Here is an 18,451-nt window from a genome sequence, read left to right as displayed (position 1 = left end):
AATCGAGCATTCATCTTGTGTTTTCTGTGGACTGCATTTCAGAATAGGCAATTAACTGATGAAGAAGAGTCCTTCCTTATAGAAGAACCTCAACTAGTAAATGTAAGCAGAATAAGAGAATTTTAAAAATTGGTATTTTGTAATCCATAATAATAGATAGGCTAAAACTATTACATTTTATTTTGCTTTGGTTTGAAACAGGGTTTCAGTACGTAGCCCAGGTTGGTCTTGAACTAATAATCCTTCTGCCTCAGCCTCCCATGTGCTGGCACTGCAAACAATCAAGAAAACACCTTCTGAATCCTATGGTCAATCTTAATGTGTGATGGCACAGCCACACAAGATCACCAAAAAACTTGCCTGAACTGGAACTGTGTCAAGCTTTTACATCTTGTAATTCCAGTCTGTGGGAAATACAGAATACATAAAACAAATCAAATAATACCATATGCATTGAGTGTCTAAGTGAACGGATACAATGTCTAGGAATTATTCTGAAATTATCCAGGAAAAAAAGTGAAGGAGGAGAGATGAAAAATGTCAGAAAATCAGTAACTGACGTGAAATGAAGAACATGTGAGAGTTCATTGTATTTTCCATTGTTGTGGCATGTCTGAAAATTTCCCTAAAACATTATAAAAGCAAAAAATAACTAACTATAGTGCCATTGTTATAAAAATAAATATTCACACATTTAGATATAGTTCCTAGTATTAGGATTTTTACAATTCTATGAGTTGTTTATCTTTTTACCTAAACTTTTAAAATTCTTAAAAAGGCAATACAAACCAGGCATGTTGGCACACCTCAGGAGGCTGAGGCAGGATTGAGAGTTTGAAGTCAGAAGTCAGCCTGGCCTACATAGATAACAAAGCACTGTCTCAAAACAAAACAAGGAAGAAGAATAGAAAGAAAAAAGAAGGGCTGGTGGTGTGGCTAAAGTGGTAAAGCACCTGCATTGTAAGTATGAAGTTCTGGACTCAAATCCCAGTCCCATCAGAAGAAAAAAAAAAGTGCAGTCTGAAGTACACCTAAGAATCATTAGTATTACAAATATTGTTTTATCTCACTGAGCAAAACAATATCTGTAGCATGAAATAAGTTTCTAGTGATAGTATAACTTGTGGAGCCAACAAGTACTTTAGCTCACATGAAGTATATGATATGCTCTGGAAAACTGTGTTTGATAGCATGTGTTTTTGGCTAGGTATTTTTATTATCATCATGACAATCACCCACTGCTGAGTACTAGAGGAAAGGAAGCAAACTCCTTGGAAGGCATTAGCTGGTATATTCTGGTAACATTAGCTAACAAAGTTTTAAATGCATGTACCATGTGACACACTTTTAGAAATTACTCCTTAGATATGCTTATGAAGGCATGCAAAAATCTGAGTACAAGACTGCTCAGTCCAGCAAATAACCATCAACAAAAGCTGGTTAAATGAATTATGAAACATCCATACAAAGGGAACTATTCAGTCAGGTATGGTAGCTTGCACATATAATCTAAGCTATTTGAGAGGTAGAAGAAATGATGATCATGGTTTGAGACCAGCATAGCCCAAAAGTTAGCAAGACTCCATCTCAATCAAAAAGCAGATATGGTTGTGTGCACTTAAGCCCAGCTATGCAGGATGGTATCTGAGGATGGCCCCAGGCAAAAACTCAAGACCCTACTGGAAAAATAACTAGAGCAAAAAAGGGCAGGGGTCAGGGCTCAAATGGTAGAGTGCCTGCCAAACAAGCAGGAGGACCTGAGTTCAAACTTAAGTACTGCCAAATAAATAAATAAATAAGCTTTCACATTCTTTGAAGGAGATAAACTGCTAACAATTACTACTTCTGGCAATATGAACAGAACATCTGAAGAAGAGATAAATTTTTACTTCTTTTTATTACTTTTTTTTGCGGGGAGGGAGAGCATTGAGACAGGGCCTTGCTATGTTGCCCAGGCTGGCTTGAACTTGGAATCCTCCTGCCTCAGTTTCCTGAGTGCTGGGATTACTTTAGGCATGAGCCACCATGACCAGCTAAATTTTTACTTATTTTATACTTTTCCAGTGCTTTTAAAAGTCCACACCACGTGAATATTATTATTAAATAATTTTTTTAAAAAAAGCTTAAAACAAAACACTTATCTAGAAATCAGAAAATATTAGGAGTACTTCATTTTGGCTTTTTGGATTTTTGTTTCCAGAGATAAATATTTGAGAGTAATGTCTAAAAATAATACAGTTGGAAAAAACATAGTATGACTACCAACAAAGTAAAAACAAACAAACAAAAAACAAACATGCCACAGCATATATTAAACACAAGATTTAAGCTGGGTGCTGGTGGCTCACACCTACAATCCTAGCTACTCAAGAGGCAGAGATCAGGAGGATCAAGGTTCAAACCCAGCCTAGGCAAATAGTTCTAGAGACTCTATCTTGAAAAAGCCCATCACAAAAAAAGGGCCTGACGAAGTGATTTAAGCAATAAGACAGCCTCCCTAGCAAGTGTGAGGTCCTGAATTAAAAAAAAAGGAAAAAAAAATTTTAATGAATTTGGTTTATATTAATCTTGAACACTTGAGAATATATGAACTTTTTCCTTCCCAGAAAGGGACACTGATACTAACCTTCATTTGCTATCTTCTCATTCCTCTACAAATATAGGCTCCTTATAACTTCTTGTTCCACATCACTAACCACTAATTTCAGGCAGAAATTGGGCTTTGCTACTCCCTCTCCCACCACTAGAGTCTTCATGTTCTGATCCGTGGGAAAAATGTGACAAATTAAGTAAGACAACTCTTATTCTCACCTCCCTCTTTCTCAGGAGACCGCGGGGAATGACAGCCATACATTCCTCCCAGCTGTAGGTGATCTCAATGTACTCTTCTTAAAGCAAATAATCAAGTAGGTTTGAAAAAATAAACTGAACATGGCTAAGTAAGAACAAGGGCTGGAGGTATGGCACATGCCTAGCAATACTGCCAGAAAAAAACAAAAGAAGAAGAAGAAAACAAGAAGAACAAGGTTACTGACTGAACAGAAAAAGGAAGGGAAATGGAAAGGACCATACAGAGGAAGGTAAGAAAGAGAGAAAAATGGCACATCTGAATAGCACTCTAGTAGGCTCGGACTCTGACAAGCATCAGACATCAGGCAAAAACTTTGTGTATCAAAAACCATATCCTTAGTCCTTTGAAAAGTTCTCCCCATCCCCTTAAGATATTAACCTTAGTTCTCTTAGCTCAGTCTCAGCAATTTAATCTTAATTCAGTGATGGAGGGGATGAATTCAAGTATGATATATTTGATTTTAAAACTTTTATAAATGCCACAATGTACCCCCACCCAGCACAATAAAAAAAATTAAATCTCAATTCAACTTTTAAAATCGCAACCATAAAAATGATGCATTATCAGGATGGTTTGCATACATGGAACATACACACACTTCAGAATGGTCTGCACATAAACTAATTCTACTTAAATATTTACCGTGTGTGTGTGTGTGTGTGTGTGTGTGTGTGTGTGTATGTGTATGTGTGTGTGTGTGTGTGTGTATGTGTATGTGTGTGTGTGTGTGTGTGTGTATGCATACTTCTTCTATGAGAGAGAAGGACAGAGAGCAAGAAGGCAAAAGAATGTATGAAACTGCTCCTACTCCTCAATCATCTGCTCTACTGAGCATTGTCAGGACTAAAAATTTATGAGTCCTAGTATTTAAAGAAGTTACCACTGGGGCTGGGGTGTAGCTCACTGTTAAGAGTGCTCATCTAGCACTCTTAACTGATATGCTGGTACTGCATATCCAGTACTCCCCCCCCCCACCAAAAAAAAAGTACCACTCGAATACTTGAAAGTATCTTTCAGCTATAAAGAACATGACAAGGTAAGAGTAAATAAGAAAAACAAAGCAAAAGAAAAATATTAAGCATTTTTTTAATAACTAGAATTGTTCTTGTGATTAGACATGAAAAATTCATCATGTAGCTATCTGAAAAAGTATTCACAAAAGTTAAGCATACTAAAGAAGTACAAAAAGAAAAAAATTTTGTACCATAAATCAAATCAGTAACTCATTTAAAATATGAGTTAATCATGCACAAAATCATGCAAATGGTTAGTCTAAAAAATTTTTTAGTTTATTTTTGTCACTAGAAATATTTTTACTTTAGAATTAAGAGTCATGGTTTACTATTACAGATGGTACTTTATGTGGTTTAAAAATAAAAGTTAATAGAACTTGATATGCCTTTTAAATATAACAAAAGCAGTAAGACATAGAAACAAATATAATACAATACCTTTTCTGTTATACTTAAACCTTCTTACCTGAGGGAGCAGCTGGATTGTTTTGGTGGTTTTCACTCGCAGAAACGAACAAATCCTCCTCTCCATCAGTTGATGAACTGGAAGAGGATTCGCTGCTGAGGTCATTCTCACTGGAACTACTAGAACTGGGTAGCAATGCATATTTTCTTCGGGCTAACACTTCTCGTTTTTTCCTCTGCATTAATATCCTTTCTTTTTGCTTCTGTGTCCTCTGTGAGGAATTATTTTTTACAAATCTCTTTCTGCATGGAAGTCTCCTTAATGAACTACTATGAAAACAGGGTCTTTTCATTAACAATCCCGACACAGATTCTGTCTCAGTCCGAGGCCACTTTTGGGACCGTGCACTATGACTTCTACTTTTAGCATTCAAAATGGTCTGGGAATGTCTTACTGAGACTTCTTTATCCTCATCTGAAGTCACAGTATCAGAATCTCCAAAATGCAGACTAGATGATGGAGAAGACAGACAGTCACTAAAGGAGGAATCATTATCTTCATCACTTGGTGTTTCTACATGTTGCCTCAATCCTAATATTCCCTGATTTTCTTTAACACAATTCTGCATAAATGAAGGGCCAGCCTGCTGGCTTTTGCGTTTTTTTCTCACAACACTTTTTTCTTGTTCTTGCTGGTTACCATTCATGTCCTTCTCTTGTTTTTGAGAATCATCACACAAGTGAGAGAATTCATTCCCCACTTTACTATTAATCATCTCAACTCCTGCAGGAAAACTTTTGGCTACCCCAATGGGCTGTGAATGCAAAAGGATCCCTTTCAGACTCTCCTGTGTCTTTGGTGCATCAGAAGGAATCTCACTCTTCATATCCACTTTTAAGGTATAGAGCTTGTTATATTCAGGAGTCCATTGAGACATGGGAGACTTTAAGGAAGGCCTAGAAGACACAATAAGAAATTTAAAAGACTTTTTAACATGGTCTATCACACTATTTAATTGAAGACTTCCAAAATTCTACCAACAACATCCTTTGTAATAGGACACAAAATGGGTGTAGTGAGTCATTTTACTGATCTTATAAAACACTTCTCCCTATTAGCTCTACTTACATCACTAATTTTTAGAAAAGTAGTAACTATTACAGAATATAAGCCTATTTGAAAACTCCTATTAGCCAAAATCTGATCTTACTATCCAACTTGATAGCTTTGGCAATATGACATATTTAATCAAAATTAAACAATTTCTTCAAAATTTATCTTAATAAATTTATCTAGAGAAAAGGATTAGAATTCAAAATACTACCACATGATCCAGAAATTTCACTACTGAATATGTACATAAAATGAAATCAATCTGTTCAAGAGACATCTGTACACCCATGTTCACTGCAATACCATTCACAATAGCCAAGAAATGGGAACAATCTACATGTCCATCAACCTGACGGATAAAGAAAATGTGTTACATATACACAACACAGTACCATTCAGCCATAAAAAAGAATGAAACCCTGTCATTTATGACAACAGGAAATCATTATGTTGAATGAGAAAAGCCACACAGAAAGACAAGTAAGAAAGTTTATCTTGTGCTGGGGGGGGAGGGACGAGGAGATGTCACTCAGGAGGTAGCGGGACTGCCTAGCAACCTTGTGGCCCTGAGTTCGAACCCCAATTCTGGGAGGAAAAAAAAAAAAATGTTGATCCCATAGAAGTTGATACTGAAAATGGGAGTGAAGAGGAGATAAAAACAGGCATATTAATGAGTACTAGTTAGATAGGAGTAAAAAGTTCTGGTGCTCTACTGCACAGTGGAGTGACTATATGTATATTTCAAAAACTAGAAAAGATAGGTATGTTTAACCTAATTTAAATATTATTTAAAATATATATATATATAAATATATGGTACCCTATAAGTATGTACAATTTTTGTTTTTAAGTATCACTTAAATATAAATTTAAAATTTAAGGAAATAAAAAAGTATAAAAAAGAATTCAAAAGATTGGTTAGTTAACATGTGTATATTTTTATTTTATTTTATTTTATTTTATTTTTGGCAGTACTGGGGCTTCAAACTCAGGGTCTTACACTTGCTAGGCAGGCACTCTACCACGTGAGCCACTCTGCCAGTGTGACATTTTTAAAGCAGTAATTACTGAATATTTTCTGTACATTTAGATGGTTGCTACATTCAATGGGTTACTATAAACAATGAACTAATGTGAATATAGCTTCTTTTTCCTAGTTCTTTCTTCATATACTCTAATAATCTGAATTGTGATACACAGTAGGGCACAACTACTGTGTTTCAGTTTTAGACACAGCTACTGAAGATTATTCGATTAAATAAGTGGTCACAGAAAACAAAATCGAACTTCCTACAACTAATCCAAATGTACCTAAACTGGCCTCTGAAATTATGGGTTGATGAACAAGGGAACTTGAGTTTAAAGCATCTGCATTAATGTAATCTCAAACGTACAAGAATGTAGTAGTAGTAATAAGCTCCTGACTCATTGTACTAGTCCAAATATGAATCTCTTAAGCAATGTTAACACACTTTTGTTTTTGAGACGGGGTCTCATTACGTGGCCTAGCTGGTCTCAAATCCCCAGGCTCAGGAATCCTCTGCCTCAGCTTTCAGAGCAGTTGAGATTACAGGTCTTTCTTTCTTTCCTGTCTTGCCTTTCTTCCTCACTCCCTCCCCTAACTTCCTTTATTTCTTTTTCTTTCCTTCCCCCCTCCCCTCATCCTCCCTCCCTTCCTTCATCAACATATTTTCTAACTTGTTTTTATCAAGTAAGTTTAGAGACTGATGAACCTCTACAAAGTGAACACTTAGGTCACCAGCACCCAGATGAAGTCACATAACCAACATCCCACAAATCCTCTTCCTATCACTAGTACCGAGCAAGAGATGTAACCATTATAAACTAACTTTAAAACCATAGATCTGTTTTACCATTAGCATATATTATTAAACCACTTCCTTTGATGAAAATCAGTATTTAGTAGCAAGTTATTTCCTCTCTCCTTAAACAGTTACCAAAATACATATCTCATAGTTCTTGCACTTTATTTTACTTTATATTATCGCAAAAACTCAGTAAAAAAAAATGGAGATACCTATTTCAATGGAAAGCTATCAAACTACCTATCTACCATTATTCTTTTTTTTCCTTTTTTTTTTTAGTACAGGGGTTTGAATTTAGGGCCTTGCACTTGCTCTATTATTCTTATTTACAAGGACAGGCAGTGTGCTGTATCCAAGATCAGTGATCAAGGCTTGTCTGGAGTTCAACACAATCAGTGGTAAATTAGGAACACAAAGATGAATGACTATATGGGTATGACATTGACAGACAAAGCAGAATAGTCAAGGGATTCTAAAATGTTTCTTAAAATCTGAAACTGGAAATTTTCATCATTACAGTTGCATTTTCAATGTATCACATAGTAATACAATATGGAAAAAACTGAAAGGGGCTAAAACTGGAGGCAGAAAAACTCCAGTTAAATGCTTATTGCTACATAATGTGAAAAAATATAAGAATACAGAATAAGGGAGTAGCAATTAGAAGAGTAAGCATAAAATCTAGATAATGAATCACCAGGATTTTGTTAACCTTTGGATAAGAAATACCTACTGCTACCGTCCTATTGCATATTATTGTAATCTTTTCCTACCGCAACAGATTCCTAGTTAGTTCTCTTATTTCTAACAATCCCTTTCTATGTACTTGCATGTACTCCAAGAATATAAGTCAGATGTCACATCCCTGGTTAAAATCGTCAGTGGTTTCCAAATGTTCCAAAAATAAAATTCCAACTTTTCAGCATTATTCACAAGACCCTCTATGATCTCATGTCTTATCTGTATCTCTTACCACATCATCTCTTTATCACTAGATTGCAGCCAAACTGGCCTTCTTTCTGTTCCTTGACCAACAAGCTTTATTTACCTCAGGGCCCTTGCACTTGATGGGCTCCCTGCCTACAATGCTTTTCCCAAAAATATTTGAAAGGCTACCTTGCTTCTGCTCACCATTCAGGTCCTGGCTTAAATACCATAAATTTGGAGACGTCTCCTGATCGTTCTGTGGCAGCCAGGAGATTGTGACTTGCAGACTTCCAATCTAGGTGAGTTTAACTGATCAAGATCCCCAGTTGCTATGTTGTGAACCCCATCACTGCATCGACCCAAAGACACACTTCCCACTGGCCATCCTGAAGTGTGACGAGGATATTAAATTTTGCCTGTCCCTGGAAAACACAAGACTCCTACAATGGTATACTGGCTCTAGGGCTCCTGATAACCTTGCTGAAACTTCCTGATTTCACCCAACTTTCCTTACTTTTTTCACTCAGAATCAGACTTACACAGTGATCTGACAGCTCTGTCTTCCCTGGCTCCATCCTCATTTTCCCTCAGGCATTTCTTCTTACAAAATCTTTAAAAGTGTATTTCAGATAACACTAGCATCAGGGTAAAAAAGCAACTCACAAAATGGCAGAACGAACATATCTGCAAATCATATTATCTGACAAGGGATTGATAAACAGGATATATAAAGAACTCCTGGAACTCAGCAACAACAACAGAACAATCTCATTTAATAAAATGAGTGAAGTCCACTACTCAGGTGGCAGAGATCAGGAGGATGGTGGTTTGAGGCTAGCACAGGCAAAAAGATAGTGAGACCCCCATCTCAACCATAACCCAGGTATAGTGGTTTATACCTTAACCCCACTTACAGAGAAGGCTGTACGTGGGAGAATTAAGGTCCAAGGCCAGCCCCAGGCAAAAATGACTGACTCTGTTGGACAAATACAACAAAAAAGGGTCAGGGGCATGGCTCAAGTGATAGCCTGCTTAGAAAGCCTGAGGCCCTAAGTACAAACTCCAGTACAGGAAGGAAAAAGAAAAAAGGATCTTTTTTGGGAAGGAGAGGGGACTTAGTTATTTCTACAAAGAAGATGTGTAAGCAGCCAATAAGCACATGAAAACATGCTCAATTACATTAACCAATTATTAAGGAAATGCAAGTCAAAAAATAAAAGATACAACCTCACACCCATTAGAATGGCTTTTATCAAAAACAAAATAACAGATGCTGGCAAGATATGAAGAAACTGGAATCTTTGTTCACTGCTGATGAGGCTGTAAAATGGTACAACTATGGAAAACAGTACAGACATTCCTCAAAAAAAAGATGGAGGGGATGAATTCAAGTATGATATATTTGATATATTGTAATAACTTGTATTTTGTAAATGCCACAATGTACCCCCAGCACAAAAATTTTAAAAAAAGAAAACAAAATAAATATAGAATCACCATATAATCCAGCAATTCCAATTTTGAGAATATCCCTAAAATAAATGAAAACAGGGACTTGAACAGATACTTGAACATCCATTAATTATAGCAGCATTATCCACAATAACCAAAAGGTGGAAGCAGTCCAAGTGTTCATCAACAGATGACCAAAATGTGATATACACACACAATGGAATATTATTCAGCCTTAAAAAAAGAAATCCTAACACATGCTACAACATGGATGAACCTTAAAGACAGTATGCTAAGTCAAATAAGCCAGACACAGAAAGGACAAATATTGCGTGATTACAGAAAGTACTCAGAGTCGTTATTACCGTATGGAAAGTAGGGTGGTAGTTGTGACAGGCTGAGGGAAGGGGAAAATGAGTTTGTGTTTAATGAATACAGAGTTGCAATTGGGGAAGACAGAAAACATCTGGAGATGGATGGTGGGGATGGCTGCATGATGTAAATGGACTCAATGCCAGGTTGTACACTTCAAAATGGTTAAAATGAACAGAGTATAGTGATGACGCTCAGGTAGGAAGATAAGGACACAAGTTCAGGGCCAGCCTGGGCAACACAGCAAGACACCCATTTTTCATTACAAAAAAAGAAAATTGAGGAGAAGATTAAAATTAGTTTGACTTTATGTATATCCTATCACTAAAAAAAGAAAAGCAATCCTTACACATTTAATCCCATCTTGCATCTGCTTCTCAGAAGACCCAGATTAAAACACAATCCCTTTAAAAAGCCATCCTCTCTTCCCATCACTCAATGGCACATACCATGTTTTTGCAAAGTACCTGCCACTAACTGAAATTATTTTGTTGGCTTATTTATTGTAAAAGTCTCCTCACTAGAACACAAGTTCCAAGAAAGCAGAATCCTTATCTGTCCTGTTCATTGCCTGAAGTCCAGCAATTACAAGTAGATTGGCACATAATGACTGAAAAAAATTTATTGTACTGATGGGTAAAGGGAAAGGAGTAAAAAAATAATTGCTCAGCTGTAGAACATGTTTGTAACAGTGGAACTACTCTATGGAACTCAGGGAAAGAGGGAAAGAGGGAAAGGAAAAGAGAATGATAGAGCCTAAGTAATGTCATATAACATAAGATATGAAGGTAGAGGATGTAAGTATGTGTACTGAAAGCTGTTGAAAAATGGGAGGTGGGAGGTAAAGGCGTAAGGGAGAATAATGGAAGGGTTCAACAGAACAAAGTAAAGTATACCCACAGTGGGCATACATTGAGACATCCCTTTGAACATCAACTTAAATATTAATAATGAAAACCAGGACTGTAAAATAGGTACAGTTGGGGGAGGGGTACTTGTGGGAAGGGGGAGGGTGAAGGAAGGGGATCAAGGTGACAATATATGGTAGATGGACTTCATATACCTATATGAACCAGAACTAAGAAACCTCTTGCAATTGCTTTATGTGGGGTGGGAGTTAAGGGGGGGAGACAATGGGGCAGTGTAAATAATGTATAATGTAAGTCTACTAGGAACTGTAACCACGAATCCCCCCCATAATGAATATATCCTAATAAAAAAATTTTTTTAAATAATTGCTGTATTTTTTACATGGATGACTAAGAATATAATAATGACAATCACTAAGACATAACGGGATACACAGAATGAAAACAATAGTAATAACAAAATTAGGCAATAATGTCCAAGATTTCTTAAACATTTACCATTTCCTAATATTCAGTGTCAGGATTCTGGAACTAAAAAAGGCATTTATCTTATAGTTGGAGTTCTATCTAAACCTTACAGAAACTGAACATAATAGAAAATAAACAGCAAAAAACCAAGAGATTTCTCATCTATAGAAGTGTTAAGGTGTCTTACAGGTCCAGCAAAAAAAAAGTTACTTCATAATTCACAGTAAATATAAAACAGGAAAATTACTGCATCTTCTACAAATCTCTAAAGATAACTTTTAATGTCATGTAAGGTCTCAAGTTTAAGAGAACTGGTTGGATTCAGCTCAAAGACATGCCTTGTTTACACAATTCAGTAAAGGAAAATTGATGGTTAATGGTGAAACCTGCAGGCATTCTCATTAAAATCAGGGCGGGGAAAGTATTCACTGCTATACAACATTGCTCTGGAAATTCCAGCCAAGTCATTCAAATAAACATAAATATTAAAAAGCAGATAATTTTTTTCATTATTTGCCAATAAAACTGAGAGATGAGATCAACAGGATAACAAGATAGTCCACATATGTAATGTTTACCTCAATAATATTCCAAATCAATACCTTTCCTTTATACAAATAGTAGCTAGTTAGAAAATAATGCAAAATCAACAAACTACTATCAAGCTTAACAAGAGACATATAGGGCCTATATGACTTAAGCCAACTACACAAATTATGCAATTATGCAAAAAAATTAATGAAGTTGAATGTGATCCCAAAATACTAGATAATTTCTTCAAGTATAAGAGTAAACTAGCATGCTATTTCTTCTAATCTTCAAAGATTCTGTCATCCATAGCTGACCAGAACACTGCAGATCTTTAATTCTGCAGCATTAAACAGCTCAGAATTTCTCCTTATTGTCCTTAAATCGAAAGTAAAATCTAAATGCCCTCCTGGATAGAGAAAAGGAAAGACAGGAAGTGTCCATATTGGATGGGTCTATGTTTATGTGATAGTGTTTATTATTGTTTGCTGAAGTCACTCTGGTCAATATTTTTTAAGTCTTTGGATTAAAAATGATTTCCATGGGATATGCGGAGAAACTGTTATGCTCGTGTGTTAAAAAGCTTGGTCCCTAGACGATGGAACTATTAGGAGGTGGTAGAACATTTAGGAGGTGGGGCTAGTGGAAAGTAGTTCAATTATTAGGAGGTGGGGCTAGTGGAAAGTAGTTCAATTATTAGGGGCATGAGACACTGAGACTCATGCCCCTTCTATTTATTTGCTTCCTGGTTGCCATGAGGTGAACAGCATATGTTCCCACCAGTATGATGTATTGCCTCACCACAGGCCCAAAAGCAGTGGGGCCAACCATGGGGAAAAAAACCTCTGAAACCATAAGCCAAAATAAACCTTTCCTCCTTTAAGTTGATTTATCTCAAGTGTTTTGTCATAGTGACAAAAAGCTAACACAGGAACCTAAAGCCAAAGACACTCTCCCAATTCCTTAACCTAAACAGATATCCTCAGAGACACTGAATTGTTTAGAGAAACTGGAAAAGGGATATCCATGCATCATTCATTCCACGTTGCTCTGGATATTTCTTCATGTTATTACAAGGAATGAAGATACAGTACAGTGGAGGTTAGAACTATAAGACTTTGAAAATCACCTTATGAGGTAACTGTCTCTACTAATAGGGTAAAAGGAACTGAGGAGCATGGATGGCACCATGATTACATTTAGATGCAGACTTTCACACTGAGCTAAGCTAAGGCTTACTCTGAACGAAGATTCTCTCCGTTCCCTCCATATGCAAATCTCACCTCAGAAGACTTAGGGTAGAGAACTAGTGGATGGTCAAAACCACCAAGAGGAAGATTTCAAGACTGAGAAGTATTATAAAATATTTTCAGAGTACTCTAAGAAACTAGAGAAAATGAAGGCATTACAGTCACAAAAAAGAAAAAGAAAATGTAAGAAAAGCATTACAAAAATGAAACACTGAATGAACAATGAAGGTGAAGGACAATGAAGGTGATTTTCCATTTTTAAGTGGACTCAGTGAGAAAAAAGAGTAAGTAATCAAGCAAAGAAAGTCCCATCCGTTTGGTACTAAAAAGATACAAGTTCAAGTCTTGCTTTGCTCTTGGCTAGCTATATAATCTTGACCAAACTATTTACATTCTCTAAAACTATTTCAGTTCTATAAGTTTAGACAATAGTATCTTTAAAAATTAATATAAGGTAAATTACAAAATTACCAGAGCACATGGTATAATGGCTGTTATTACCTTCCTAGAGAAGAAGATATATGTGTGTGTGTGTGTGTGTGTGTGTGTGTGTGTGTGTGTGTGTGTGTGTGTGGTATGCAACATTTAAGACCTTTGCTTATACAAAAATAAATTAAATCCTTGAGGTCAAGAAGGACATGAAATCAAATGTTCCTTCAAAACTATGAAGTACAGAAATGAAGGGCTAAAAATTTTAACACAAAACTTGCTAAAGCTAAGAATTCCATAGACTCTTCTCTTCTATGGAAAAATGGGGTTTGGGACGCTAGATGTTTCAACTTTTTAAATTCTAATACCAGGCATTGTGCTTTTAGAAAAAAGATAAATGTTTCTCAAATAATGGGAGTCTACTTCTCAATGAACTTAATAATTTTTCTACATGTCTTGTTTAAGTTTTCCAAAATCTTTAAGTATTAATCAAAGAACAACATAACATCTATTTAGGTCTCCTATCAATACAAGTGTTATAGAGTCTACTGCTCTAGCCATGACTGTGTTCTAAAAGCTCTATCTATCCTGGCAAACCTGAAGAGGATCTAGAACTCAGTTTCATCTAGTTAGGATGGCAGCACAACAAATCAAAGGGCACACTACACAAATGTCCTAACATTTCCGAATTATCAGATTTATTTATATTGAAACGTGAAATTAAGATATATATACATTTATGCATACATTTATGTATACACACACATTATATTCTGTCAAGAAAATCTAAAGTTTAAACCAAATACAATTCATTTAGCTTTACACTGATGGCTCACAACTGTAATCCTACCTACTCAAGAGGCAGAGATCAGAAGTATCACAGCTTGAAGCCAGCCAGGGCAAAGAGTTCACTAGACCTTATTTTGAAAATACCCAACACAGACTGGTGTGGCTCAAGAGGTAGAACACCTGCTTTGCAAGCATGAAGCCCTGAGTTCAAACCCCAGTCCCACCAAAAAAAAAAAAAAAAAAAAAAAGAAAGAAAATACCCAACACCAAAAAAAGGGCTGGTGGAGTGGCTCAAATGGTAGAGTGCCTGCCTAACAAGCTCAAGGTCCTGAGTTCAAACCCCAATACCACCAAAAAAATTCATTTCTGTGCACTGCCTATATTTTCCTATAAGTACTTTTAAATGTCCAGGACTAACTCCAATAATAAAATATTTACAAATGTAGTGAAAAAAAGATCCCATTCCCCCAAAGAAACTCCAAATACATACTTATTCCAAGGTAAAAAGAAATGTGTAAGATCTATATGCAAGGCACTGAGTAACTGATAACTCTACAACAGGGTATAAAAGACAGTATTAGTAAGTGGAGAGAGACCTCATTTCTAGATGAGCAAAGACTCCAAACTGATTGTTACAAATTAAAAGTCTTACTGTTTTGAAACTATAAAACATAAATACTATCACCATAGGCCTATCAGGCCCATTAGAAACATTGTATTTGTTTCAAATGATCTGAATACATATTAAAAATCAATTCAAATTCACACTGTTTGTACCTAGTAGCTCACCATTTTGTTCTAGAACGTTATCAAAACTTAATTGTATGGGCTGACAGAGTTGCTCAAGCGGTACAGCACCTGCCTTGCAAGTACAAGGCCCTGAGTTCATCCCCAGTACTGCCCACCCCTGCCCAAAAAACAGGAAAGAAAGAGAAACAACAAGAGAGACTTAGCTACAGAATTTTTAAATAAGAAAGTAGAAAACTCAGAAAAGCTTGTAAGTATCAGTGGCTCTCTTCAACTGTTGTGACAAGGAAAAACTCCACTGTTCTGACCAAAATTTTCTCTTAAAACTACAGTTGTTGTGGTAGAACACCTGCTTAGCAAGGGTAAGAACATGAGTTCAAACCCCTGTACTGTCAAAAAAAAAAAAAAAAGTGTAGTCACTAATTCAAATCATGTTTTGCAAGAGTATTAAGCAATAAACTCCTAAAAACCAACCCACTCATTTTCTAAAACATTTAATAAAGTTTCAAAGTATACATACATTTAAAGTTCCCCAAATTTCATTAAGTGGAACCAAATTCTAACTAAAGCAATTGGAAAGAGACTCTAACCTCCCTTCACCTGTCCTAAGATCCCACAAATCACCACGATTTTTAAAAAAGGCAATAAGGAATAAGGCTAGGAATAACAACAGCTATGGCAAAGTAATACTAATACTAGTATTATTACAGTGACGACGACAATGATGAAGAGGACCGTGCTCTACAAAGTCTACAGTTCCTGTTAATACAAGTTCTCATATATACTTTTTTCCAAAGCAGTTTGCCTGGGCATCCCCCCACACATACTTCTTTCTCCATCTAAAAGGGATCATTTTTTTTTTCTTAAGCTCAGAATAAAACAAAGGAAACTAACTTTTCCTAACATGTTCCTAAAACAAATATACATTGCTTCTAATATTTTTTTACACTTAAAAATGCTTTTTAAAAGCTATTTCCCTAGCTTTTAAAAAGTGGTGGTACACATTTGCAATCCCAGCTGTTATTGCAGCACTAACAGGACTGTAAGTTCAAGGCCAACCTGGGTTACACGACAAGACCCTATCTCAAAACAAAACAAAAAATTTTCTCATGATTCCATAGCAGAAAATAGTTAACATATAGTAACAACTAGGTACTATGACACAGACATGTGATGCTAAAATCCCTCTACTACTGATACAAATACCCAGATGCAAACTTTCTAGGCATCACAACTATGAACCAAGTAAAAAGGGAACTAGTGTCCAGAGTCTGATTTTTTAATACCTTTCTCCACTAAAAGGAACAAGAGGCTCCTTGATTATAGGACTGGGGCAAGAAAAACACAAGATGCACTTGAAATATCTTGAAGTACCAGAAAGCAAAGACATACAAAAAGCAAAAGGATAGGGGGATATCAAAGAGACACATGGAGCCAACATGAAAGAGCACCAAAGGCCAAAACTGGACTGATTTTAGCAACAAAGTAAGTAATGTAGTATTGGATTCTAACCCAAAGTAAAAAATAAATATCCTTGAGTCCCTACTGATATAAACAAACCTTACTTACAGAAGAATTCCAACTATTTAAGTTCATACTCCCCTTTTAGGAGTTGGAGCAACAGCCCTTCCCCCACCGACCTCAAGTGGGCAAGAGAATAATTTTACAGAGAAGAAAGTCTGTAGTAATTACAGATACTATCATTGATACATCATATTGATACCATGAACTCCTGATATAAATATGGTAAGAGCACTTCACTTCTGAGATATTCTTCCCCCAAATCTATAAATGCAGTCAAAACACAGCAAAGACACTCCACAAAACAAACTGAGGGATAGTCTATAAAACACCTGACAAGCCAGGCGCTGGTAACTCATGCCTGTAATCCTAGCTACCAAGGAGGCTGAGATTGGGAAAATCAAGGTTTAAGGCCATCCGGGGAAATAGTTTGCAAGACACCACCTTCAAAATAACCACAGAAAAATGGACTAGAGATACAATTCAAGCAGTAGAGTGCCTACTTTGCAAGCACAGAGCCCTGAGTTCAAGCCCCATGCACACCAAAAAACAAAAACCACCTGACAGGTACTCAAAAATGTCACAAAAAACAAGGAAAGACAGAGAAACTATGAGACCAAAGGAGACTACACTCAAATATCTGAAGTTTCATCAATAGTGATGTACAAATGTTGGTTTCTTAGTGGTGACACACATGCAATGGGTGGAAAGTTAAGGGGAACTGGGTAAGAGGTATTAAGACCTCTATACTATCTTTGCAATGTAAATATAAATCTATTGCAAAATGAATTTAAAATTAAAAAAGGGGCAGGTGCCAATGGCTCACACCTGTAACCTTAGCCGCTTCAGAGGCTGAGATTAGGAGGATGGAGGTTCAAGGTCAGAGTGAGCAAACAGTTCTAGAGACCTCCATCTCCAAAAAAATAACCAGAAAAAAATGAACTGGAAATTTGGCCCAAGTTTTGCACTCTATTTATTTAGAAACATAAAGACATACCAGGGATGCATGCACACAAACAAAAGATCACAAAGCCCTGAGTTCAATCAAACCCATTCCACCAAAATATAAAATTAAATTAGAAAGGAAAAAAAAAGGGGGGGGGGAACATTAAGGTCATTATTTCCAAAATTTCCCCAACTGCTAGTAAAGGTAGGAGACAAATGAGAGACAATGGAGTTTACCCTGCTCTCCAATTTCACCATCCATTCCCTTACTACTGCCTCTCTGAGAGGAAATGGGAATGAAAGCTGAACTACCATTGAAAAGAAAGGGCCTGAAACCATCTGGCCATTCTACTGGGAAAGTCACACATCTATCTGTACACACTGGAAAGTAATGTATAGTTCAAGGAACTGCTACAAGAAAATGATTGTGTCTCCTTCCCAAATAAACACATATTTCTTCAGTGAAAAATATTAAGCAAAAATGCATTTGAAAACCATGTATACACAGCATACAAATGCCCATGTACATATATGCATGAGTGTTTAATCTATTTTTGTGACATGAAGAAGAGAGAAAGAAAAAATTTATTATTAAAAGAGAACAGCTAAGTAGCATTTCAAAGCACTAAAGGCTATGCTAAATATTACAATTACCTAAATGGGAATTAAGACAAACCACTAAAATTAAGCCACTTGTTCTTACACAAGCTAGGAATCTTTACTCCCAACTTTGACAACACCATTTTTGTGTTGAACCATAAAAAATCATCTTCAATGGCAGTGTATGCCAAATCAAGGTACAATAGATTGATTTGTGTGCCCCAGAATTCATACATTGAAGTCGCAGCCCAATACCTCAAAAACTGATTTGAAGACAGTACCTTTAAACAGGTACTGTTAAATGAGGTTATATGGATGGGTCCTCCAATCTTTTTGGTGTCCAAG

The 18,451-nt window shown here is 36.2% G+C and overlaps 1 protein-coding gene across 20 annotated transcripts in view; it reads right to left on the bottom strand.

The window, feature by feature from the left end:
- The window catches only part of Rnf111 (ring finger protein 111), a 127,141-nt gene that overhangs the window by 37,473 nt on the left and 71,217 nt on the right, over positions 1–18,451 (bottom strand). For all 20 annotated transcript variants that reach the window (XM_020175413.2, XM_074066072.1, XM_074066073.1 and 17 more), the window contains one exon: positions 4,331–5,226. In XM_020175413.2, coding sequence (XP_020031002.1) covers positions 4,331–5,207 — 877 coding nt within the window. In that variant the 5' untranslated portion in view covers positions 5,208–5,226. Of the gene's footprint in view, positions 1–4,330; positions 5,227–18,451 lie in introns of those variants that run through there.

Source organism: Castor canadensis, chromosome 2 (genome assembly GCF_047511655.1).
Source record: "Castor canadensis chromosome 2, mCasCan1.hap1v2, whole genome shotgun sequence".
Taxonomy (NCBI): Eukaryota; Metazoa; Chordata; class Mammalia; order Rodentia; family Castoridae; genus Castor; species Castor canadensis.
The sequence above is the reverse complement of the archived record's forward strand: the minus strand, read 5'-3'. Positions and strand labels throughout refer to the sequence as shown.